Source organism: Halichoerus grypus, chromosome 13 (genome assembly GCF_964656455.1).
Source record: "Halichoerus grypus chromosome 13, mHalGry1.hap1.1, whole genome shotgun sequence".
In the NCBI taxonomy this organism is placed as follows: domain Eukaryota; kingdom Metazoa; phylum Chordata; class Mammalia; order Carnivora; family Phocidae; genus Halichoerus; species Halichoerus grypus.
This window is the reverse complement of record NC_135724.1, coordinates 72497701-72522798: the sequence shown is the minus strand read 5'-3', so window position 1 is coordinate 72522798 and position 25098 is coordinate 72497701. Positions and strand designations below refer to the sequence as shown.

At 54.7% G+C, this 25098-nt stretch overlaps 1 protein-coding gene across 7 annotated transcripts; it reads right to left on the bottom strand.

Annotated features, from left to right (window-relative positions):
• Positions 1 to 7476: 7476 nt before the first annotated feature.
• GAL3ST1 (galactose-3-O-sulfotransferase 1) lies at positions 7477 to 24290 on the bottom strand. Of its 7 annotated transcripts, XM_036098480.2 has the most exons (4): positions 23440 to 23578; positions 21698 to 21762; positions 9757 to 9896; positions 7477 to 8932 (listed from the first exon to the last, which is right to left on the bottom strand). In XM_036098480.2, the coding sequence occupies exons 3-4, from the start codon at positions 9885 to 9887 to the stop codon at positions 7789 to 7791; spliced, it is 1275 nt and encodes a 424-aa protein (XP_035954373.1). In that variant the 5' UTR covers positions 9888 to 9896; positions 21698 to 21762; positions 23440 to 23578; the 3' UTR covers positions 7477 to 7788. The 7 variants fall into 7 exon arrangements, with proteins under 7 accessions (XP_035954373.1, XP_077916904.1, XP_035954367.1 ...); XM_078060778.1 differs by lacking the exons at positions 21698 to 21762; positions 23440 to 23578 and adding an exon at positions 24157 to 24290; XM_036098474.2 differs by lacking the exon at positions 21698 to 21762.
• Between the last annotated feature and the right edge of the window lie 808 nt (positions 24291 to 25098).

The following is a 25098-nucleotide window of genomic DNA, read 5'->3' as shown; positions in this document are numbered from 1 at the left end:
TTTTCTACACGCAGGCCCCAAGAGTTGCTGACTGAGGATCAAAGCCAAACTTCAAAAGTGATGAATCTGGCAGAGGCAAGAACACTGGACAAAGAGTCAGCAGCCCCATTGTGGCCTTGATTTGGTCATTTCCTCTCTCTCTGGGTCTCAGTTTGCTCAGCCTCCAAAAGAGGGCTCAAAGGTCTTTCTCTGTGGGCCCCCACCCCAAATGAGCTGTTAACCTTTGTCTTCAAGGACACAAGGGGGTGTTTGGCTCTGCGCTAAGCATTAAATTAATCCCGACATGATACTGTCATTATACCCATTACCCAGGTAAGGAAACTGAGGCTCGAACTCATGATGTGATTTGCTCAGCCCAGATCTGAACCCAATTCTTGACCTCAGCTTTCTTGTGACAGGGTTTATTCCTGACCTAGGAGGAATATGCCCTCTTCCAGATGCAGAGCACTTTGAGGGCAGGAATGGGTGCCTCCCCTGCCTAGTTGCTCCCTCTGTGTTCATGGAAACATGTGAATCTCCCTGGAGCCCCTGCTTGCCATGAGCAACCACGAGGGAAAGACCCTAAAGACCCTCACAGGCTAGGGAGGAAAACCCATGCCTAACCACCCCCCCCAACACCCCGCCCTGGCCACCATAGCTAAGGTCGTGACCTGCCTCCCCTTACCAGGCCAACAGCCCTTACCTGTGCCATCCACAGTTAGCTAACGCTCCATGTGGCTGGTGCAAACTGAAATCTGCTGCGAGTATGAAATATACACAGGATTCCAAAGACTTGTTACAAAAAAACAAAAAAAACCCTCAGTAATAATTTCTATATTGATTACATGTTGAAATGATAATAGTTTGGCTGTATCGGGTTAAATAAAATACATTATTAAAATTTATGTCACTTGTTTCTTTTTACTTTTTTGAATGTGGCTACTAGAAAATTTGAAATGACACACGTGACTCGCATTTGTGGTTTTTGTTATATTCTTATTGGGTAGCGCCAGTGTAGCCTCTGGCCACCAAGACCCTCAGAGTTGGGAAGAGACCCAGAGCTCTAGAGCTCAGAGGGACCTCAGGGCCTTCCTGGGACAGAAGGAGAAACTGAGGCCAGTGTAGGGCTCTTTCCCCCAACTTACCTGGCCCAGTGTCTTCTGTTGCAATCAGATCACCCACTTGTCCACCCGTGCTCCCACGGTGGCCAGGATGGGGTCTGACTCTCTGGTCTTGTGTCCAGGTCCCGTTCTGTGGCTTCCCCCAGGCCTCTTGTCTTTCGCCCAGTGGCAGCCCTGCCATGCCTACCCCTCCCCCAGAAAGCCAGCCCCTTCCTCCTGGGCCTCTACTCCCTACCTCAAGGTGACCTGCAGGGCCTATTCCTTGCTAGGTCTCTGAGGCAATGGTCCCTGGACTCGCTGCCCTAGGTTCAAATAGCCATTTGTAAAGAGGACAGTGATGCTTGCCCCACTACGTTGATGTGGGCGTGTTGAAAGTGACACCATCTGCTGTCTCACACACACACACACACACACACACACGCAGCTGTCCACCCTGCCTCAGTCCCCCACCTCCTACTCCCATCAGATGCCTCCTTGAGCTGGGCTGGCCACTGCTCACCCCCAACAAAGGCCTGGAACCTGCTGTCATTGTGTCCCGATGTGTCCCAGGCTCCATCTACTACCCAATGTGTCAGGACCAGCTATTAGAGCACTTGGCTTTGGGATGGGGAGAGACTTCCCAGGTCCAGACCCAGCAGGTGGGTGTGTAACTCGGCCTTCGGGTGAGGGGTGACAGGGGACTCCTGGCCACAGACTGTCTCCATGCCCCCTTGGACAGGCAGAGAGCCAGAGCCCAAGACAAGGACACACGAGATTATCACCGGTGAGAGCCCCTGACTCCTAGGACCCCCTGGCTCAGGACACTCCTAGAAGCCTCCGCCTAACTCTCCATTTCACCTTTTGGAAACTGACAAAGCGCTGGAACAGGAAAAGAAACACTTGAGGAAGTTGCCTGTGCTGGTAAATCATAAAGTGTCCAAGGGGTAGCTTCATTATCATGTTAAAATCCCCCTCTGAATATTCATCCCAAGCCCTAATAAAAGGAGCCTGCTTACCCCTGTTCAGGGAGGCACGGCTTTGGAAATTATGCCCCAAGATCTCCTTATTTGCTGCAAATAAAGATCATTTTGAGAGGCGACGCCCCCTGGTGTAGTCTCCGCCTGTAGGTCACCAAGGAGCGGACCCCCTTCGGTCCAGTAACAAGAGCATGCTGTGTCCGTGGGGCCTTGCACACAGTAGGTACTTGTCTCAGTCTGGTTCGCCCAGAGGCCGACTCAGAGACCACGGCTCCAATGCAGGGAGTTTATTCCAGAGGTGATGGGAGGGGGGGACCCAAATAGGGGAGGGGGGGAGTGAGACGGAAGATGGGCAGCAGCTGCACAGGGAAGTGAGGCAGAGCTCAATCCTCGTAGAGACCAGTGGAAGGCAGTGTGGACCGGGCGCCTGAGAGTTCCCACCTGAGGGCTGAGGATATTTACACACCTGCTTTGCGCGGTCTTGGGTGGAGGGCCGCCCCAGGCGCGGTCAATCCTGCGGGCACTGCTGGCCTGCTGGGCGCGTGGCTCTGGAGGCTGGAGAAGGGCCTCGGGAAGTGGTGAGGCTGAGCGGAGATGTGCAGGGCCCCAGCAGCTCGGGCATCGTTCCTGGTTCGAGACCAAAGTCTTCGTGTGTTCTGGGAGCGCCAGACTGTTCCTCCCCATCTGAACAGAGCCTGGAAGAGGGAAGCAGAAGGCCTGAGGCCATGCAGCAGTTGAGTGACAATCGAGACTGTCTGAACTTGGTGCTTGCTCTGGACACTGAATCCCACGTGCCCAGCACCAGGCAGAGCACGCACCTGGGTGACCTGGCTGAGCCCTGCGATGGTCTTCCCTTGGTCTTACGTGGGGGTAACTGGAGTAGATCTGCCTCTCCTGTAGGACAGGACCTCCTCAGCACCCCACAGACCCACAGACTAGAGCTTTAGGCCCTGGGGCAAATGCAGGCCACCCACCCCTGCTCCTTCCCTGGCCCAGGCCCTCTTGTCCCCTTCCCAGGTTCCCCACTCCCAGCACCTCTGGTCCATCCTCTGGCAGCCTGCCTCCAAGTACATCCTGCCCCTGCTCCAAAGCCCCCCTTGGCTCCTTGCCACCATGGAGAGAAACTGCAAACCCCTGAGCCTGAAGTGCAAGACCATTTGGGGTCCTTCTGGAGCTGACTTGTCCTGCTCACCTTCTTATTTCAGGCCGCTTGCCTCTCCACCATTCCCTGTCCAGCTTTTTTTTCTCCCTGGAATGTCTTTCCTTGCAGTATCATCTTGCACCCACTATCTTTCTGATTTATTTTATTTGCTGGCAAGTGAGTCTCCCCTCCCTGACTAAATTGTCATCTTCTCTCTGCTCAGCTGTTGTGAGCCCCTCACAGCTCTCTGCCTCGGACTCCTTGAGAGTCTGGTTCATCTTTGTATATTCCCACCTGAGCACCCAGCATGGTGCATTGTACACAGAAGGTGCTCAGTAAGGGCTTACCAAAGATGTGATGGCAAGGGAAGTTGGCAAGGGCTACCTCTCCTTTCTCAGTTTCTCTAATGCTCTCTAGCGCCCCCCGGTTGTCCCCAGCCTGCCCAGGGCCTGCCTACTCCCCAGAGCAAGCATTGCCCAGGGTCCCTACCTCTACCCACCCCTGTCAAAGCTTACCTGACCTGTGTCCCATCCCAGCGACACACGACTTTTCACCTTGTGAACTCATTCCTGCCTTGCGTGCATTGGCTAATGTGTTACCTTCCAGTGAAAATGGGGGCCCGGTCACTCAAGGCAAGTAGGCTCTGGAAGGCCCTCAAAGATGGAAGCACCTTTCTCTCCCTACTCTGCCCTACTTTCACACTCCTTTTTCTGTTTCCTCTCTTCCACTTTCCCTCCTTTCCTCCTTTCCTCTCTTCCTTCTTCTTCTTTTTTTTTTAAGAGAGAGTGGGGGGAGAGAGAGAGAATTTCAAGAAGATTCCCCACTGAGCACAGAGCCCAACACGGGGCTCCATCCCACGACCCTGAGATCATGACCTGAGCTGAAATCAAGAGTCAGATGCTTAACCAACTGAGTCACCCAGGAGCCCTTCTTCTCTTCCCTCCCTCCCTCCCTCCCTCCCTCTCTTCCTTCCTTCCTCCCTCTCTTCCTTCCTTCCTCCCTGCCTCCCTCCCTCCCTTCCTTCCTTCCTTTCCTCTTTCAACATTTATTGAAAACCAACTGTGTCCCGGACACTGGCCTGGGCACTAGAGGCTGATTGTGTCAAGACAAACGAAGATCCTGTCCCGGAGGAGCATACTGTCAGGGTCTCGCAGACAAGCAAATCCACAGTTGAAGCCCTGGGTGAGCAGAACTGAGATGGGGGAGCCCGGCGGCCCTAAGCTAGCTTAAGGACTGGGCTGTCAGGGAAGAAGGTCCAGAGGAGGCAGCAGAGCTTGCTTTGAAGTCACTTAGCAATGATAGGCCTGCAGTGGGAAGGAGGCCTTACGGTAGAGGGAACAGCATGTGCGAAGCCACAGACGTGTGCAGCTGCATGGCTTCTCCCCAGGCGTGAGGGGGACCATGGAGGGCTCGGAGCCGAGGCCGGCCTCTGGCTACAGGTGGGTCATAGGCGCAAGCCTGGGGGAGGGAGTCCAGGTGAGGGACAGAGGCCTGACCCAGAGCAGGGACCGGGGCACAGAGAACGTGTTTGTGTCTTGAGGCTGCTGTGTAACAAAGCGGCACAAACTGGATGGCTTTACAACAACAGACATTTATTCTTTCACAGTTCTGGAAGTTCTGGAAGTCTGAAACCAAGGTGTCAGCAGGGCCATGTTCCCTCTGAGACTCTGGGTAGAATCCTTCATTGCCTCTTCTTAGCTTCTGGAGGTCACTGTCGGCCCTTGGCATTCCTTGGCTTGTAACTGCACCACGCCAATCTCTGCCTGTCTTCACATGGCATTGTCCCTGTGTGTAGATACACATGACATTGCCACTTCTTATAAGGACACCGGCCGTATTGCATTAAGACCCACCCTGATGACTTCATCTTAACTTGATTACATGTACAAAGACCCTATTTCTGAATAAGGTCAGTCATAGGGAACTGGGGGTTAGGACTTCAACATATCTTTTTAGGGGTTACAATTCATCCCATAACAGAGAGGAACAGGCAGTTCCACTGAATTTCTCCCAGGGGACAGCCATGACCTTCGCCCTGGCTTTCACCTGTAAGCCCAGGCCTAACCATGGGTGCCCCCAGACCCTGGCGGCTGGGAACTGCCTGACCTGCTAAGACCAAATTTGGCACCATGGCGCCCTCTGCTGCCCAGGTATGGCAAAAGCAGTCTGGCTCCTGCAGGCTACAAGCAGCTCCGCCCCTTGGAGACTTCATACATTTTCAACCATGGAAAAGACCTCCATCCCGAGGCTGAGGTGGCCAACTGGAATGGCACTGAGGGTCTGGAAGCTGCAAGCACCAGCCCTTGGTGTCTGACTGACCTGGGTTTGCATCCTGCCTCTATGGCTGCCTGGTTGGGTGACCCTGGGCTTGTTGCTCAGTTTCTCTGTGTTTTGGTCGCCTCCTCAGGAGAGCAAAGGGAATTGTCCATGTTCCCATAGGGCACAGAGCTGAGCACAAAGTGCTCGCTCAGTACCAGGCAACTACTCATTGTTAAAATATTAATTATGTTAATAAATGAGTTAATAACTCTAATGTTCTTAAAACAAACCAGGCAGATAGTAAATACTAATGGAGCAATTTATATTCTTGGCATCTACTATTTGCCAGATTTATTCTCCTTGGATCCCTAAGGGCTTAGAAGTGCCAATATTAATAATAAATAATTCGATGACATATAATATTATTATTGGTATTTATAGGCCTTTAAGTGTCCAAGGAAATAAAATTATGAGGTTCCACAAACCCAAGATATTATCATATTGCACTAACTCATATCTCTTTGATTAATAAAAAGTATGTGGGGGGGAGATTATCTCATGAATTTGGAGTCAATAATACCTTAGCTATTCTTTCTTTTTCTTTTTTCTTTCTTTCTTCCTTTCTTTTGCTTAGTTCTTTCCATATGAATTAAATAAAGCTTCAAAGATGTGCTTATTTCTTGCTACAGAGAACTTTAGGAGGGTGCAGGCGGTGCTCCAGGGGGCTGGTGGGTTCAAAACTCCCAGGCGGACCAACCATCCTGGTTGCCCAGACTGAGGAGTTTCCTGGGCTTTGGGAACTTTCAGTGCAAAAACTGGCACAGTCCCAGGATACTGAGAGAGTTGGTCACCCTAACTTCTTCCCACCTTGCTTGGGCCAGAAACTCACTCCCAGGAGAAAGACTGATTCAGATCCAGGGAGGGGTTAAGAGACAACTAATCAGCTTGAAATCCAGTTCTGGTGGTAATTAGATGTGTGGCCTTCAGTAAATCACTTAACCTCTCTGAGCTTTGGTCTATAAAGCTGGGATGTTGTGGATATTCAGATAAGGTGTACAAGTACTTGGCTTGGAGCCTGGTACAGACAGTTCTCCAATAAACTCGTTTGGCTGTGGTTTCTACATTTCGTGTCTGGCTGCTGGCTCCTAGTTAGAGACCCACAAGTCCTCTGCCCCAGAAAGGGCGCTTGTCCCCCTGGGGAGGCCGAGGGAGGCAGGTGGTTAGGGCTGAGGCATCCCCACACTGCTGCAAGGGGCTTGGGGTCCCAGGGAGAAGGTTTAGTTTTGGGTCTGATGTGTACCTCAGTTAAGTCCCTTCTGATCTCTCAGAATGTCAATTCCCACATCTGTAATATGGGATGGTATTTGTGCCTACCTCGAAGAGTGACTGTGAGGATTAATGAGATTATACAAGGAATCCTCAGCCTGGGCCCGGGGCCTGCTCTCAGTGCTACACCAGGTACTCCCCACCTCCCCATCACACACACACACACACACACACACACACACACACACATGCACGCATGGACTCTATCTTAATCTGGCCACACATTCCATCCCACCCAGCCCCTGTTCCAGTCCTACCACTTACTTGCTGTGTGATCTTGGCCAGATGACTTTCCCTCTCTGAGCTCCCTTCCTCATCTCTGACACGAGGAAATGACAGTTCCCACATTGCTGAGTTTTGATGAAGATGAATTGAGATAACCCACTCAGCCTAATGCTGGACACATAACCAGTGTTGAGTTGGAGTCAGTGACTGGTAGAGCCCCAGGATGATCACACGCACACACCTACACACACACACATACACACATGATCTTCCAGGTCTTGGTAGCTCCGGGGAGTCCTTCAACCACACAGGGCTTCAGCACGTAACAGGTGCACACCAAACCCTGCCACACCGCTGGGCTCTGTCCCACAGACACACTCAGGCACCTGCCATGCTCTCTTGCGGGTCCCCCCATCCTCATCAGTCACCTCCCACCCAGGGCCCCACCAGTCAGCACCACTGAGGCTGATTAACAAAAAACACAACATCAAATACCTTTACTTCTGAACTCTCCCCTTTAAGGGGAGGCAGGAAATAGAACATTCTTCCTTGGAGGGAAGGGGATTTAATTCTTAAAAAAAGGCTAGAACAAGCAAATACTGATCTGAGGCCCTGTGTGCCGTGGGCCCAGTCCCGGCTGGCCGCGCCCCCGCAGCAGCCCCACCTCATTCCCCCCAGAGCTGGGGGGGGCACCAGGAGGACACAGGGAAGGCCGGCCGGCCCCCGCCCAGCCCCTCCTCAGCGATCCAGCGGGCAGAGGGGGCTGCCGGTGGGCGGGATGTCACCATCTCAGAAAGTCCCGGATGAGCTTCCAGAGCTTCGTGACCCACAGGTTGACGCCGAGGTCCATCAGGTACTGGATCTCAGGCGTGAGCATGCGACGGCAGAGCTGCGCGTGCCGCTGCCCGATGCTCTTCTTGAGGTTGTAGCCGAGGATGGACTTGGCGCCCAGAGGCTGCCAGGGCTGCATGGCCGAGTCCTGGATGGCGGCGGCGTCCACGGCTCGGCCCCCGTCGATGCAGATGCGCCGCATGCGCTCGTTGGCGCGCCGCAGGGCGGCCACCTCGCGGGCCATGCGCTCCCGCCCGAACGCCTCCACCTTGCGCCAGAAGCTGGCGTTGAAGTGGCGGTAGAGGCGGGCGTCCAGCACGTTCCAGGCCGTGGCGCGCCGGTACAGCTCCCCGGAGAGGCGCGGCACGGCCGAGGCGCGGCGGGCGTTGAGCTTGAAGTAGAGCACGTCCTCCAGCTCCCAGCACAGCAGGTCCTTGAGCAGCACCAGGGACTCGTCGAAGTACTCCTGCAGGAGCACCAGGTGGAAGCGGCGCTCCACCTCCAGGATGTGCTCCTGCACCTGCGGGTTGCCGGGGTCCAGGCCGCTGTCGTAGCCCAGGTCGAAGAAGAGCAGGTTGCGGAGGTAGTGGGCGTTGTAGCCGTTGGGGTCATAGTAGCGGTCTGGGTCCTGCAGGAACTCGGCCAGCTTGTCGCTGCCCGAGAGCTTCCACGTGAAGGGCACCACCGAGCCGAAGTAGTGGAAGGAGGACTCGAAGAGGCGGGCGGGGTCGCGGAGCACGGTGATGAACGTGGCGTTGGGCGGCACCAGACCGCGCACCTCCTCGTAGTGGAAGCGCATGTGGTTGCAGATGATGTTGAAGCAGGCCCCGGGCCGGTAGTCCTGCACCAGGCTGCGAGCGAAGAAGGCCGGGTAGTCGAAGTCGTTGCGGCCATTGGGGAAGGCGAACTTGAGCCCGTGCTTCTGGCCAAAGCGGAACAGGATGTTGAGCAGCGTGCTGCTGGCCGTCTTGTGCGTCTTCATGAACACGATGTCGCGTCGAGGCTGGCACCCTCCCGCAGAGCCGTTGGCCGGGGTCAGGGCCTCGGGCTCACCTGGCGCCGGGGAGCAGGGCGCTGTGCCCTCTGGGGTCCTGCTGTGGATGGAATGGTGGGGAGAGCCTCAGGGGCTGCTGGGGGCCCTCAGGAGGCAGAACCCCAGCGCCCTGGTGTCTAAAGATCAGGCCTGTTGGGGATGGTGGGTAGCAGGGAGACCAGGACAGGGGACCAGACAGGCCTGTGTCCAGGCTGCGATGCTTGGGCGTGTGGTTTGGTCTCTTTGGCCTCACGTTCCTCATCTACGAAATGGGGAAAATAACAGGCCCATCTGGGGTGTTCGTGTGAGGTCAAAGTGAGACAAGCTTGCTGGTTCTTGTCTCATTCGTGGCCACCACATCGTACCCGTTATCACGAATTAGCATTAGGTTGGACCATGTGAAATTTTATAGGTCGGTTTTTGACCAAAAATAGTCAATTCTCGGTAATTTCCTCTAGTTCAACTTGATACCACCAACTAAGAGCACAAACCATGCCAGGCCCGGGCTGAGCAGCCCCCTGAGGAGGTGGGCTAGCCTCATGGTTAGGAGCCAGGCTTGGAGGCAGACAGAATCCAGTCTCAGCCTGGGCCCTGTGCCCGTGGAGTTCTCTCGGACAAGTCACCCCCATGTCCCAGCCCCACTGGAGCCTCAGATGAGGATAATCCCAGCCGTGTACACAGACAGTGTTATTTGATCCTCATGCTCCATGAGGCAGGCTCTGTTATTATGCCCACTTCACGGAGGAGGACACTGAGGCTCAGGGTTACACAGTGAGCTCTGCCCTAATCAGCACAATTTCTGCACATCCAGCATAGCATGATGCAGGGCCCAGGGTGCCCCACCCCCCACCCCCCACCGCTTGGCCCCCCCGGAGAGCCACTCACGTGGAGGCCAGGCCAGTGTGCAGTGGGGGGGCAGCATAGGAGTACAGCAGCAGCAGAAGGCTGGTGAAGAGCGCTCCCAGCACCAGCCCCTTGGCCATGGACACCCAGCGCTTCTTCTGGGGCAGCGGCATCTCAGATACCTGTGGGGTCACAGAGCAGGGCAAGCATCAGGAGGCTAGCCCCAGGGAGCCTCCACTGCTGCCCCAGGCCTGGCTGGGTCGAGGGCAGCCTTTGACATTGGGACTGCCCTTGGTCGGCTCTGTGGCCCCCCCAGCAAGGTTCACACAGGGACAGAGAGACAAATGCATGGAGAGACACAACGACAGGGGTGCAGACAGAGACGGTGGGCAAAGCCAATGCAGAGAGAGACTGGGGGATGGGGCAGGAAGCAGGTTCTACTGCCTGGTTCAGTTTTAATTTTTAAGGGTAGGGTGGGTACCCGGGTGTCATCAGTTTACTTTATATGTTTTGGGGCTTCGTAATGAAATCATTTTGTATTTTTTTTTTTATGATTTTATTTATTTGACAGAGAGAGACACAGCGAGAGAGGGAACACAAGCAGGGGGAGTGGGAGAGGGAGAAGCAGGCTTCCCGCTGAGTGGGAAGCCCAATGCGGGGCTCGATCCAGGACCCAGGGATCATGACCTGAGCTGAAGGCAGCCGCTCAACCGACTGAGCCACCCAGACATCCCGTAATGAAATCATTTTGTAAGACAGAAAAAGAAGACCCTCTCCCGGTGCCCCCTCCCCCCAGGCCTGGGGCCAGGGCTATTCACAAGGAGGGGTCAGGGGCCTCCCCGGGCCTGAATCTCTCAGCTTTCTAAAGACCCAGCCAGACCACCTGTTTCCTGTGCCACCCTTCCCAGCTGCCCAGTGAGGAGCTGAGGCTCCTCATCTCTTTTCACTGGTCCCTGTGCCCCTGGGTCCATAGGGCAGGCAGATGGAGAAACTGAGTCTCTGAGGAAGGAGAGGGTTCAGTTCACACAGCCAGGCCTCTGCCCACAAACCTACCTCCTCTCTCTGATTGCCAGCAGGCAGGGTTGCCCAGGGAAATCTGAATTCTAGATAAACAATGAATAAAATTTGTGTAATTTTATTTATTTTTAAAGATTTTATTTATGGGGCACCTGGGTGACTCAGTCGGTTAGGCGTCTGCCTTTGGCTCGGGTCACGGTCCCAGGGTCCTGGGATCAAGCCCCGCATTGGGCTCCCTGCTCAGTGGGGAGTCTGCTTCTCCCTCTCCCACTCCCCTTACTTGTGTTCCCTCTCTCTCTCTGTGTCTCTCTCTATTAAATAAATAAATAAACTCTTCAAAAAAAAGATTTTATTTATTTATTTTAGAGAGAGAGCACACGCACATGTGCCCGACAAAGAGAGGGAGAGAGGTTCTGAAGCAGACTCCGTGCTGAGCGCAGAGCCCGACGTGAGGGTCAATCCCATTACCACGAGATCATGACCTGAGCCGAAACCAAGTTGGGTGCTTAACAATGGAGCCACCAGGCACCCCAAAAGTTGTCTTATTTATTTATTTATTTATTTATTTATTTATTTATTTATTAAAGATTTTATTCATTTACTTGTCAGAGAGAGAGCGCGCACAAGCAGGGGCAGCGGCAGGCAGAGGGAGAGGGAGAAGCAGGCTCCCCGCTGAGCCAGGAGCCCGATGTGGGGCTCGATCCCAGGACCCTGGGATCATGACCTGAGCTGAAGGCAGACGCTTAACAAATGGAGCCACTCAGGCACCCCAAAAGTTGTTCAATTTTTTTTTTAAAGATTTTATTTATGTATTTGACAGAGACACAGCGAGAGAGGGAACATAAGCAGGGGGAGTGGGGGAGGGAGAAGCAGGCTTCCCACTGAGCAGGGGTCCCAATGTGGGGCTCAATCCCAGGACCCCGGGATCATGACCTGAGCCAAAGGCAGGCGCTTACGACTGAGCCACCCAGGCGCCCCAGAAGTTGTTTAATTTTAATATTGCACAGGACATACTAAAAATTATTCAGTGTTTATCTGAAAATTACATTTAACTGGGTGTAATTTTTGTTTGTTTGTTTTGGGTTTGGGGAGTTTTCGGTCTAGTCTTTTGGTCTAACTGTGGCATCCCTAACGGCGGGGGACTGAGGCATGAACTGTAAGGAGGGCAGTTCATGCTGAGGGATGGGAGTCCAGGAGAGAGCCGGGGCTCAGGGCGCCTTCCTCCCTCCCCTCAGCTGTAATACCAGGGCACAAACTTTCCACTCCAGCTCTAACACATGCGGCGTGGAGGCCTTGGGCCTCTGAGGCCACAAGAAGTCATGCATGCTGCCCCGTGACCACACGCACGGCACGTCCCCACCATCCCTGGGGGCAGAGACTCAATAGCCTGCCTGGAGGAGGACCCCACATACTTCCCTCTGGGAAAGTTACCCAAGGCACCCATAAACCCTTCTCAGAGAAGGGGCACTCCAGGCCCCATCCCACCAGCCAGCACCAGTCCCTGAGTCTTCTGCTCATCCTCTAGAAATTTCTCATCACAGAAAAGGACATAAGGAAGCAATGTGCAGAGGAAGAAACTAGGCAAGAGGGAATTTGGCCTCCCTCATGACAATGACGTATCTCTGTTCACTCTTAGGTGGGCAAGGTGGACAAGTCAGGGGTAAACGAGAATGGGGGAGAATGTTTCCAGAAGGCAGTTCGTTCTAGCAAAGGAGGAAGGTATAAGCTCTCCAAATTCCAACGATTCCACATAAACACTTGGGCAAAGTCCCACATGACATGGTGTTCATGGCAGCTTGGTCAGAAATTTAAAAAATTAGAAACGACCTCAACGTCCATCAGTGGGGGTCTGTTACACAAACCAAAGCCTGTCCCCAGATGGAGTCTTCTGTACCCATTAACAAAACACGACAGAGCTAAGTGGACTGGCTCAAAAACACATCATGATCTAATAATGTGAAAAAAGAAAGTTCCAGAACACTATGCCCCCAAATCCATATATGTATACATGTAGGCCCAGAAACAACTGGAGGGCAGTATTCTAAATGTTAATAGTAGTATCCTCCGCATAGCTAGGAAAAGGGGTATACACGGGAATATTTTTCTATATTATGCATTTCTGTAACAAGTGCTTTTTAAAAAGGGAGCATGTATTACTTTTTTAATTAAAAAAAGGCAATAAGGGAGCCTGGGTGGCTCAGTTGGTTAAGCAATTGCCTTCAGCTCAGGTCATGATCCTGGAGTCCCTGGATTGAGTCCCGCATCGGGCTCCCTCCTCGGCAGGGAGTCTGTTTCTCCCTCTGACCCTCCCCCCTCTCTCGTTCTCTCTCTCTCAAATAAATAAATAAAAATCTTTAAAAAAAAAAAAAAAGGCAATAAAGGGGCGCCTGGGTGGCTCAGTCTTTAAGTGGCTGCCTTCAGCTCAGGTCGTGATCCTGGCGTCCTGGGATCGAGCCCCGCATCGGGCTCCCTGCTCAGTGGGAAGCCTGCTTCTCCCTCTCCCACTCCCCCTGCTTGTGTTCCCTCTCTCGCTGCGTCTCTCTCTGTCAAATAAATAAATAAAATCTTAAAAAAAAAAAAAGGCAATAAAATGTATTTAATATATTTAAATAATAGGTGATAAAGAATGCAGGGTGGGGTAAGGTGGCTCGCCAGTCTGGTCATGGAGGGGGAGGTGCTGACCCCAGGCTCTGGAGGCCCCAGGCCTGTGTTTCAATCACAGGAACCTCCATGGAGCCCCAGTTTCTCATCTGTAAAATTGGGAAGCTGATAACCACCACCCACCCCACCCCCCACTGGCTCTTTCAGAGATGGAGGAGGCAAAGAAAGCAATTACCATGTAGTTATCTCTCAAAGAGTGTTAGCTGTTTCCCTCCTGAGCCCCTGGGGACCTGCTCCTGGTCTCAGTCTTTGTCACCCTCAGGGTGTGCTCCCCTGAGCAAGGAGTGGCTGCTGCCGGCTCCCAGCACAAACCAGCTCATTGCATCAAGTGCCCCAATTGGGCTCCTGCCCCCTAGGGCCCACTGGAAAACAGGGCAGAGCCTAAAGCCAGGCCAGAGCCTCAGACTCGGGCCCAAACCCTGAGTGGGGCCCTAGACCTGGGGTTCACTGACTTTAAAAGAGGGGAGGGTAAAATTCCTACCCTCCCCAAATCCCCAGGGTCCACTCTTGCCCCAGCAGACCTACTCACCAGGGCACTTTCCGGAAATCTGAGAGGCTGATGACAGAAGCTCTGGGGTAGAAGCCCAGCAGCAGGGGGCAGACCAGCTTCCCAGAACCACCAATCAGGCTCCACCTAGCCTGGCCCAGGACAGCGCCCCCAACCTCCCCATCACGGCTTCACTCATTCACTCTGCCACTTGGGCTTCCTGAAACCATGCCTGCCCTCAGGTTTCACTTTTGAGCCCCTGCTGTGAGCCAGGCCCTGGGCAGGGGCTTCTCTAGAGCATCTCACTGATTCTGCTTAGCTATCCCAGCAGGCTGACCCCACTGTCACTCCCATTTTGCAGATGGGGAAATCGAGGTTCCAGGAGGTGATGTGACTTGCCTAGGGTCACTCAGCAAGGCAGGGGGCGGGGCTGGGATTCAAGCCCAAGTCTGTCAGCCTCCAATATGCATCTTCCAGCTTTGTCTGTGGCAGCCCCTGCCTGGCATGTCCCAAGCCCAGTCCCAAGCCCGCAGGAAGTGTGTGTGCAGCCAGAAGATCCACCACAGGAGGCCAAAGTGTGGCTAATGGGGCTCTGTCCCAGCAGCACAGCAGGGTCTGGCCTCTGTGCGCTGGGCCAGGGCAGCCAGGAGGAAAAGTAGAGAAACAGAGGGGGCCTTGGTGGCTGGTCCCTACTGTGTTAACAGCCTGAGGCATTCGAGGCTGATGGTTCCCTTCCTGCCTGGTCTCTGTGGACTTGGGCATGCTGCTCGGCCTCTCCGTCTTAGTCTCCTCATATGTACGATGGACACACAGCACCAAGAGCAGGGCAAACAGGGCCCTTGGTAACCACAGGCAGAGTCCCTGGGTAGACCAAGGTCCAGAAAGGGGCTGGCTGGCAGCCAGGAGCCTGGCTCAGAGGAAGAGTCATGAGACTGAGATTTGAATGAGAGCATGCACGCACACAGGCAGAGATCAATACATATTAATTATTCTTAGCATCACTATTGACCAGGGCCCAGGTTCCCGGGCCCAGGTTTATGGGCGGAGAGATCTCTGTGCCCGGCTGCAGGTAAGCCTGAAGGTAACTCATCCCTGCGCTGCCGGAGCCTGGCACCAGGTAAATGTTTGATGAATGACCCCCATGACCCTCAGGGCAGAATGTAGCCGGGGCTAACACGAGTGGGTGGGAGCCACACGTGTGAGTCACACATCCGAGGGCCACCTGGGGCCAGCACCTTGGGGCCAGGGTCCTGCGTTTGAGATCCAGTTTTGCTGCTTCCTTTCTGTGTGCCCTAGGTGAGGCTGTGTCCCTCTCTGGGTCTCAGATTCTCCTCTAAAACGACGGTGCCAACTCCCCCCCCTTCACAGGGCGTCACGCAGATCTCCCTCGTCCCACAAGGAAAGTGCCCAGCACAGGGCTGGCACAGAGCATACACTCCCTGGGCATGGGTGGCCATCGTTATTATTATCATCATTATGATTGCCCTCCCAGGGTCCCAGTCATGGCCCCTTCAAGGTGTGTGCCCATGGCCCACAGTGGAGGCTTGCAGTCAACAGACAGCCCCAGGTCCAAGGCCATGGGGCACCAGGGACGATTACAGTGTGGGCTGAGCCTCACAGCTTCCAATCGGGAAGACAGCACAGCAGGGAGGCTAAGGCTCAGAGAGGGCAGGGCTACCCTGAAGGTCACACAGCACAGCAGCAGCAGAGAGAACTAGAATCTGGGTCTCTCTTCCTCTGCCTATGGTGGTGACAGTCCCAGGCACTCAGGAGTGATGGTCCGCCCCCCTCCCTAGCCCACCCCATCTATTCCTATCCTTCTTGGTTACCATAGGCACATCGCCCTCCATCTGTGCTGACAGCTGGCTGCAGGCCAGGCCCAGCAATCCTCCCGTTCGGTTGGACCAGCACCCTCTAGAGAAGGAAGGAGAAACAGGACTCATCGCCACAGCATGCACGTAGGGAAACCGAGCCCAGGATGGTAAACCTTCTGTCCTACAGCATAACTACCAGGCAGGCCTTGGTCCCAGGTGTCCTGCTCCCCCAGGGACCCCTGTGCAGGGGTGGAGGAAGAAGACACACTCACCTTGGGCCGTGGCTGGCTGCCCCTTTCCTCTCCCTGTCTGAGCCACATCTGACTCCCAGGCTGCCTCTCCGGTCACTGGGAAACAGGAACGCTCCTACAGCAGTATTCTGGCTGGCTCCCTCACGTTCCAGTGGGTGTGAATATTCATGAGGTCCCTCCCCGGGGGATAGCAGGTGGCATGTGTCTGTACCCTGCAGGTGCTACCCGGGCCCTCTGCCAGGGACACATTCCAGGTGGTCCCTGACTATCTCTAGACCTCCGCAGCCAGGCAGCTCCTTCACCCCAGGGCTCAGCCAGGTCTCAGGTGTCCTTGGACCAAGGACACAAGCAGCTGCAGAGCTCTGCGGAGAATTGGGGAGGCGAATTGCTCCTCGAACAGCATCTCATTAAGTCCCAGCATCTCATTAAGTCCCCCTCATCTTAATGCTGCCCCATGCATTAAGCACCGTGATTAGCCCACTCTCCAGGTGAAAAAACGGAGGCTCAGAGAGATGAACTCACCCGTCCAAGGTCACATAGTTAGCAGGGGACAGTCAGTGCCAGTCAGAAAATCCAAATGCACACTTGCCAAATTCCAGGGCTTAAAGATACCAAGACACAACCAGAGACCAAGGTTTGTCTAAAATCGGCGGAGCCCCCAGAGCAAGCAACTCACCCAGGAGTCCTCCTAGGGGCAGAGAACCTGACCAGCTCTGGGAGGATCAGTCTGATGAGATTTTACCTGTGAGCTCCAAGTCCTTCATCAAAGAGGCAATACGATCATGCCTCTCCTGTCTGCACCCTGTGTGGGGATTGGCGCACGGGACTCCGTGGACCAGCTTGGAGAGATTCGGGCCCACTGCAGGTGCCAATCCTTCCCCAGGTCTTGGCAAGAAGAGGCAGTTCTAGGGGCCCTGTCCTAAACCCCAAGGGCCCTCAGGCTCACCAGAGGTGCTGAAATCTCTTACACCGCACTCTTAGCTGGGTTTAGGTCTGTCTTGGGGTCCGGGTTCAGCCTTGCCATGAACAGAAGATGCCCAGAAAAGCACCTCACATCCTTCCGTCAGGCACAGGGGCTCTAGGGACCAAGGTTAATAGTAATTGACCATCGGGGCACCTGGGTGGCTCCGTCGGTTAAGCGTCTGCCTTCAGCTCGGGTCATTATCCCAGGGTCCTGGGATCAAGCCCCACATCAGGCTCCTTGCTCAGCAGGGAGCCTGCTTCTCCCTCTCCCTCTGCCTGCTGCTCCCCCTGCTTGTGCTCTCTCTCTCTGTCAAATAAATAAATAAAATATTAAAAAAAACAGTAATTGACCATCGGTTAATAGTAATAACTATCACGACAGTCATTTATCTCACACTGAGCACTTTCATAGGTTGACCAGCTGCCAACTCCTCCCAGGGAACAGTAGGCATCTGACATTTGCTCGGACACTTTGCCCCTTCCCCCACAACCCCACCCAGCCTGGGAGCAGCCCTCAAGGTCCCATGAAATACCAGAGCTTAAACAGCCACAGGGAGGACCAAGAGTCCATATCTCTCTGAGTGCTGGATTTGAAAACAGATAAATAAATGTATGGGCGGGGGGGCCAGGGCAGAGCGGGTATCAAACAGCAGAGAGGTGGTTTATGAGTGTGGACTCTTGACCAAACACAGCACAGTCCTGTGCTCAGGACTTCTCATGCATCACACGCCCTTGCCACTGGAGGCCCTGTTACCACCCCTACTTTATAGAGGAGGGAGCTAAAGCTCAAGGAAGTGATGTGACAAGCCCCATGTCACAAGAGGTTAAGGATCTTGGGCAGGAGGGAGTGGAGGTCAGGATCTGGGTGAGGTCGTGGTGAGGTGGGAAGGCAGGTAAAGAAGAGCCACGTGAAGCAGAGCTTTCTAGAGTAGGAAGCATTGATAGCAGAACCTACGCTTCCAGCCCTACCAGAGGTTCCCTTCTCAGGGTATCAATAGTGATGTCATCTCTGGCTGGTTCTCCCCCAACCCCAGCAAAAAAAAAAAAAAAAGTTTTTAATTATAAAAGCAGTACATGATCACTGAAAAAAAAAAATTCAGACATTACAGAAAAATGCAAAGACAATGAAAAGAGCTCCATCCCCATAGGTCACTGCCCTTAAAACTTTAGCACAAGCCTCCCCACATTTTTTCTGTCCATAAACCCATACAGATGATAGAAGGGGTCTCTTTGGGGGAATACATTTTGTCTTTACCTTGCTCCCCCTCTCCCATGTCAATAGATTGTGGACATCTTTTTGTGACCACAATTAGTGTTAAATTGATCTGTTCCAGTTATTTAGGGAGCACCTGCACTGTGCCCGGCGCTAGGGTTCATCATTCCCGTGCCAGAGTTCTGGGCTCACAGTCCTGGGGGTGAGAGGAGCAGGCAGCTGCAGGTGCTGTGATGGAGGACACGTTGGTGGGGCTTGCTGGAACGCAAACACCTGATCCAGTCTGGGGCGGGTGGCAGGAAGAGCATGCTCAGGGAGGCTTCCTAGGATTAGGGGTCCCTGGTAGCAGAAGCTACTGTGTGTTTTCTGATTTCCAAAGGCAGTTAGTTCCCTTTTCTCCCTGAGTACATGGCTAAACTACATTTCCCATCCTCCCTTGTGGTTCAGTGTCTTCGTGTGACTGAATTCTGGCCAACGGAATGTGAGCAGAATAATAGCTGTCGATGTTAGGTGGGCGGACATTCTCTGTGGTCTCCTTTCGCGTATGCTGGATGAATGGGGCCAGCTCCAACGATGTGGAGATGGGCAGGGGCCATGAGATGGGAGGAGGCTGGTATTCGCATCACCACTCACTAAACACCTGATTAGATTTCATGAAAATGACAACTAAACTGCCATTGCGCTAAGCCTTTCCGAACTTGGGGCTTGTCTGTTACAGCAGCTAGGATTAACTAATGCACTTGTTACCCTGGAATGAGCCAGGCAGAGAGAAAAGCATGTGCAAAGACCCAGGGCGATTGAGAAACTAACAAATGTTCAGCTTGGCTGGAACGTCCAGGATGTGTGTACGTCAGAGGCTGGGTGTGCAGGGGAGACTAGAAGCACAGCCAGAAAGGGGGCAGGGGCAGGCAGGAGATGAAGGGTCTCAGGGAAGCATGCTAAGGAACCTGGCCTGGATCCTGTGGGCAGTGGGGAACCTTGGAAAGTCTTCAGCAGAGAAGTGAGGAGACGGGATTCCCATCAGGCTGCTAGATGGAAAATGAACAGTAGGGATGGGGAAGGACTGGGAGAAGCCAGCAGACCTTGACAGTGGGTTATAGCTGCTAGGCGTGAAATGACCTGGACCAACGAGAAGGCTGGGAATGAACTGGAACCATCTGCAGGCCATAGCATAGACAACGTTTGGTGAACGATAGGGTCTGGGGGAGGGGAGGGAGGAACCCTGTTGGGGTGACTAGGGGTGGAGCTGGCTGGGGGTGGAGCTGGTCCCTGAGTGGGAGAGCCTAAGAGAGGGGTATGTTTAGTATTGGGGTTGGATGGGCAATGTCAGTTTCAATTTAGGACAAGTTGAGTCTGAGCGATGTGTGGGATGCTTGTAGAATATGCAAAGAGCAATAAGATCCCTTACCTGGAGCACAAGAGGGAGATCTCAGGGGAAAGAGATTGGGAGCCATGGGCACAGAGGTGGGAACTGATGTCAGAGAAGCAAATGGAATCCACTAGAGAAAGGGGGAGGAAGGTGAAGAGCCCTGCCAGGAGGGCAAGAGTCCCCCAAGGAGTTAAAGATAAAGAGCCTCTAAAGCCATTGGCTGTAGAACATTCTGTGGAACACTGCTCCCCATGAACCATTCCCTGACTGATGGGCATCCATGCTGTTTGCTCAGTGCACACACATGGGAACAGGGTTCTGGAAGACAAGGTGAAGGGGTGAGGGTGTCCTAGGGCTGTTTCTTGTAGCTGGAAGGGAATCTCATGGGGACCCTAGAGGAGACTTTAAAAGTGGAGCAACAAGACTCCCCCTAGAGTTCTCGGACTGCATACTTGACAGCAACTATTACAGTTCTAAAGGTGCCCATCCTCAGACCCAGCAATTCCATCTGTGCTCATTTGTTCACAGAAGACAATCTAACAGGAGATCCGAGAAGGGTGCAAAAGTTTAGCAAAGGGGAAAGACAGAAACAACTTAAATGTCCAACGATAGGGGATGGTTAAAAATATTATGTGACATTCACTCCATGGTTTATTATGTACTCATTTAAATGATGTCCATAATATATAATGAAGTGAAAAAATATATACACACACATACGATTTTGCTTTACGAAGAGTCTGTATTACTCTGGAAAAGAATTAAAATGAAAAGATATTTCCATTTTTGAAAACCTATAGTCTGGCTGGAGGAGGAGACAGAAGTGGCTAGTCGGAACCATACCCCCCCTTGCTGTGTGACCACAGCCCTCTCCGAGCCTCAGTGTCCTAAAGTGGGGAAGAAGCAGCAGGGGTCCAGGGCAGAGAAGCTGGGAAGTGTGGGCTGCACAGTTAAAGGTGCAGATGGGAAAGGTTGGCCCTCCACCCAGGAGCCCGGGCCAGTGCCCTGCAGGGACCCAGAAGCCTCCTCACTCTGCCCCTCTGGAGTGGGGTGCTGGAGTAGAGATGGGGAGGATCACCCAGAGAGGCACTTCAGCTGAACCCCAACTTGCTGGTTCATAGGACCACCCCCAAACTGTCAGCACTGACATCTTGCCCCTAGCCTGCCCCCTGGGCTGGGGGCATGGCGGCCAGCTGGGTACCAGGTCTGGCAGCTGACTGAAAGAGGGTATGTTCTTTGATGATTCAGAAGGCACTTTCTGATCTTGCAGGGTCATCTATCTCTACCATTTCAAATGGCAACCATGCCTGGGACCCCTACAGACTTCCCAGGGTCACCTGCTAGCCATGGGATGGGTGGGAACACGAGGCTCAGAAACTAGTGAAGGGCCAACTGACAAAGTTAGAACTACAAGCAAGCTCTTCCTGCTATACGGCCTTGTCCGGGCAAAGTCACCATCAAGGCTAAGTTGCCCCAAAGTAGCTTCAGAGGGGCAAAACACAGGTTAACCAAGAAGTCAGTGGTTTTTTTATTAACTCCCAATTACTGAGAATACATATCATTTGCTGTACCTTCTAGCATGACTGAAATGTTTTTTAAAGGAATGTCATGCACTTGCTTGCATAAAAATATGTAACAGAATAAAGGTTTTAAAAAGGTGCTGAACACCTGTTATGCACAATGTCCTGGATCCGCCCACCTGCCTCTCCCCTCCTGGAGAGGCTGAGATGCTCTGGCTATGAATTCTGACTCCCCCAGTCCCCAGCTGGGCAATCTTGGGCAGGTGACTTCCCCTCTCTGAGCCTCAGCTTCTTAACAATGGGAATATTTTGCCCCTCTCACGGGTTTGCTATGAGGATCAAATGGAATGAGGCGTGCAGAGCCCTTTGCTCATACCTCAGATTATTATCATGACCTTTCTAGACCCACTTGGCAGGAGAAACAGGACCCACCAGTGCAGACTCCTGGAAGGCAACCCTCCTCATCCAAACCCCCATATTTCCCATGCTCCAGACCCACGTTCCCTCACCCCCAGATTTCACATCGGGGGAAACTGAGGCACAGATAGGAAAGGACTTGCCTAAGGTCCCATGGCAAGTCAGGGCACTGCTGGGATCGGGTCTGGGAGTGGCCAAGCCACCTGGAACAGGCAGGTGGGAAAAAAGGTATCATCTGGGACCCCAGTTCTTCCCAACCATCACTTCTTACCTGGTGATTCCTCCAGCCTCCAGCCCACTGCTTCCCACAGGCACCTCTGCTCACTACTGCCCTTCCTGTCGGTTATAAAAGGGGTTGTTCTTCACCATATTCCTCACCCAGGCCAAGTGAAGCAAGAAGCCCTTCACAAGCCTACTGCCGTGCCTGGAATTCCACCATCTGTGCCTCATTTGCCTAGGTTAATCATTGCCTCTCCCCAGGGTGACACACTCAGTCCCTCAGAGCCCAGAGTGGGGACTGTCAGGGAAACACTCCTTTCTTGCTGGGTGACAAGAGGGCATCCGCCCCATGCTCTCAAACAGCAGACCTATGCCCGCTGGACAAGGGGTTACACAGGAAGCAGGCAGGCTCCTTTGTCCACAGGGAGCTTCCTTCAGGCAGGGCTCGGCCTGAGTGAGAAACAGGGAATGAAGCAGCCCGAGGTGGCAGCTGGGAACAGGGCTCTGTTGTCTCTGCTCCCAGAGTAGCAGCCTGCCCACCCCCCGAGTGTCAGCCAGAGCTGGGAGCTAGGAAGGCAAGGGGGGGAGGGGTCCTGAGCTAGGGGTTTGGGCAACACAGGCAGATCCAAGAGCCTAGGACCCCAGAGCAGCAGAGAGGTCTTGAGCAGGGCTGCAGTCCCGAGATGTGGGCTGGGACAAGACTCCTGTGATTCGTAGTCAACTCAGCCACCTTTGAGCTATGTGTGACCTTGGGCAAGTCACTGAATCACCCTGGGCCTCAGTTTCCCCCTAAGGATAACGGGAATGCCCTCCTTTGCAGGGCAAAGTACAGTGTAGCACTATAGGGGCTGCTCTGGTCCAGGCCTGCCGGTGGCCTTACCTCTCTGGGCCTCAGATCACCCCCCTTGGTAAAGGAAGAGGTTGGATTCTCCCAACTGGACTGTCCTCCTGAGGATTTTCATGGCACCTGTCACCTTGGCAACCCAGGTGATCAGGTGTCAGGCCTGTGGCCCTCTCTCTCTCCCTCCCTCTCTCCTACTTGGTGTGGGTTACTTACTGCAGCCAGATGTGAGATCATCACCTCTCCAGCTCTAAGCAGGTGGGAAGGGGGGCGTTACTGGGAAGAGACCCCAGTCTTGCTCTGTGCTGTGACCAAGTACCGGCTTGACAATGACAGGGCAGACCAAGCAGGAACCTCCTCCTGGACATTGGTCCTGGAAACTCAACCGGCTGGATTTCCTATGGGCCCTTCCCGGATATCAGGGCTTGTCCCACTTCCACAAGCTTCTCTTTGCTGGCTTTGCCCCCTCTGTGGTATAGGACGGGGCCTTCCCCAAGCAGAGGGGGATCCATCCCTCCCCCTGACCCCCAGCCCCTGGTCCGATGGCCCCCCACCTCACCCCTTCTGGAAAGCGCTGGTGGGAACAGGGGAGATCCCTGCCCTTCCTCCCCCAGGGCTCAGGCTGCTGTGTCCAAGATTAATCATTAATGGACTTTCAGCTCCAGCCCAGCTCCAGCCCCACCCACCCATGTCCGAAGACCGGGAAAAACCTGAAAAGGGGGCTATGAGGAAGAAACCAAGGACAGGGCACACACCAACGTGCCCCCCCCCCCCAGCTGCCCACCCTCTGTCAGCCCGCCGGGCACTCGGACCCGGAGCGGTTGTTGCACTCCCGGACCACTCAGGTCTGAGGGGCTGACTCCCGCGGTCCCAGTTTGGAGGTCTGGGCAGTGCCGGCTGCAGCCCCAGGCAGGGCACAAGCAGGCAGTGGGTGCTGGGCCCCCGGGACTTACCTTGGCCCCGTTCTCCTCGGGCCTGGCGTGGCTGTTTCGGTCCCGGGCCGCGCCGCCCGGGCGCTCACTAGGCGGCGGGGCGTACCCGCCCGGGCCCCCGACTCCACCGGGCCTGGACCATGCTCCCGCCGCCGCCGCCGCCGCCGCCGCCGCCGCCTCCACACTCACTCCGGCCAGGTGCGGCCGCCAGCCTGGCCCGTCCCCCGGTGCTGCGGCCAATAGGCGGCCTGGCCCCGGCCCCCTCCCAGCCCCTCCGCGCTCGCCGGGGACGCACAGAAGCCGCATTCAGCGTCCCCGAGCGCAGCGCGGCGCCCCCGCCGCCGGCTCAACAAGGCGCGTTTGTCTCGGATGCGCCAACGGGGCCATTGTCCCACCGCTGGACCCTGAGGCTCGGCTGAGCTCCCAGCCCCGGAAGGGGATTCGAGGGTGCCTGGGAAACCGGGTGGCGTGGTGGTGGTGGTGAGGGCAGCCGAGCTCTGGGCAAAGGGAGGTGGCTAGACTAGTTGCTGAACTTTTATTAGGGGCTCTGGAGCCCTGAATATCCAACGTGAGGTATGGCCTCCTGCTCGAGTCAGTGCAAGCTGGGGACATACATTTTTGGGGTCTAAACTGTGGATGAGAGGGGTGCAGGGGGGTGCCAGGATCCCCCAAGGGAAGCTCAGGCAAAGGACCCTTCTCCAACCAGTCATGCCGCTAGGAGGTCTCCACTGACCCCACCTCTCCACGGTGTCCACAAGGGCTGAGCATAGCACCATCAGGATGCAGGTGCCCCTTCTGTGATCCACCTTCTTTCAGTGCCCAGCTTCCCTCCTCACCGCAGAGGAGGACCAAGGATGAGAACTAATGCCTGCCGGGGTTGGGAATGTGCAGCTCCAGCTGTGGGAATTGCAAAACCTGCTGGCCACTCAGTGGGCCATGGGCTGCGTCAGAGTCCCGCTGCCCCCGCCAGTACTGGGCGACTCTGGAATGGGGAAAATTCCACATCCGTATGGCTGCCAGGGATTTTTCCGGATCCGACTGGCTTGCTCTCCAGCCTTGCCCTAGCACCCCTGCCATGGCCCTGGGATGCGCATGCACCCAGGCAGGCCCAAGTCATTCCCTAGGGTGGCAGGCTTTGGCTCCAAAGGCCCTGATCCCATCCCTGCCTCTGGAAGCATGGCACCCCCACGAGCATGCCAGAGTATAACATAGCCCTCTCCACCCCCTGCAAGGCCCGGCCAAGACAGGGGCCCTGGGTCCTCTGGTCCCTCTGTCAGAGCCCACCCAAATTCTCCTCCCACCCCGTCCCCCCCGTCCCCGGGGTGGGCCTGCAGCCACTGCCCAAAAAACTTCTACAGAGCCTGGGTACAGTGAGGGGAAGAGGGCCAAGGCCCTCAGGTGCCTAGATTGGGGGTACATGAAGCCCAGTTCCAAACCCACACTCCGCCACCCTGGCTTCTGCTCCTGACAGCCCTCAGCCCCCTGAGGGGGCGAGTCAGAAATTCCCTGCCTGATCTGGGAGGGGCTGAGTGACCATCCTGAGCGCTGGCTTCTGGCCCTGGCCCTGCTGTGAGGCTTCTGGCCGTCTGGGTAAAGGCATGTCTCTCCAGGTCTCGGCAAGGGCACTGGCAGGGTCAGGTGGGAAGCTGCAAGGATGGCCCAGCAAGGGTCACAGGTCAG

Coding starts and splice junctions, on each gene's coding strand:
- GAL3ST1 (XM_036098477.2), bottom strand. CDS start 16,013: ATGTGGCTCAGACAGGGAGAGGAAAGGGGCAGCCAGCCACGGCCCAAG. Junction 9,897..15,965: donor GCAGCCAGCCACGGCCCAAG/GTGAGTGTGTCT, acceptor GTGACCCCACAG/GTATCTGAGATGCCGCTGCC. Junction 8,933..9,756: donor CACACTGGCCTGGCCTCCAC/GTGAGTGGCTCT, acceptor TTCCATCCACAG/CAGGACCCCAGAGGGCACAG.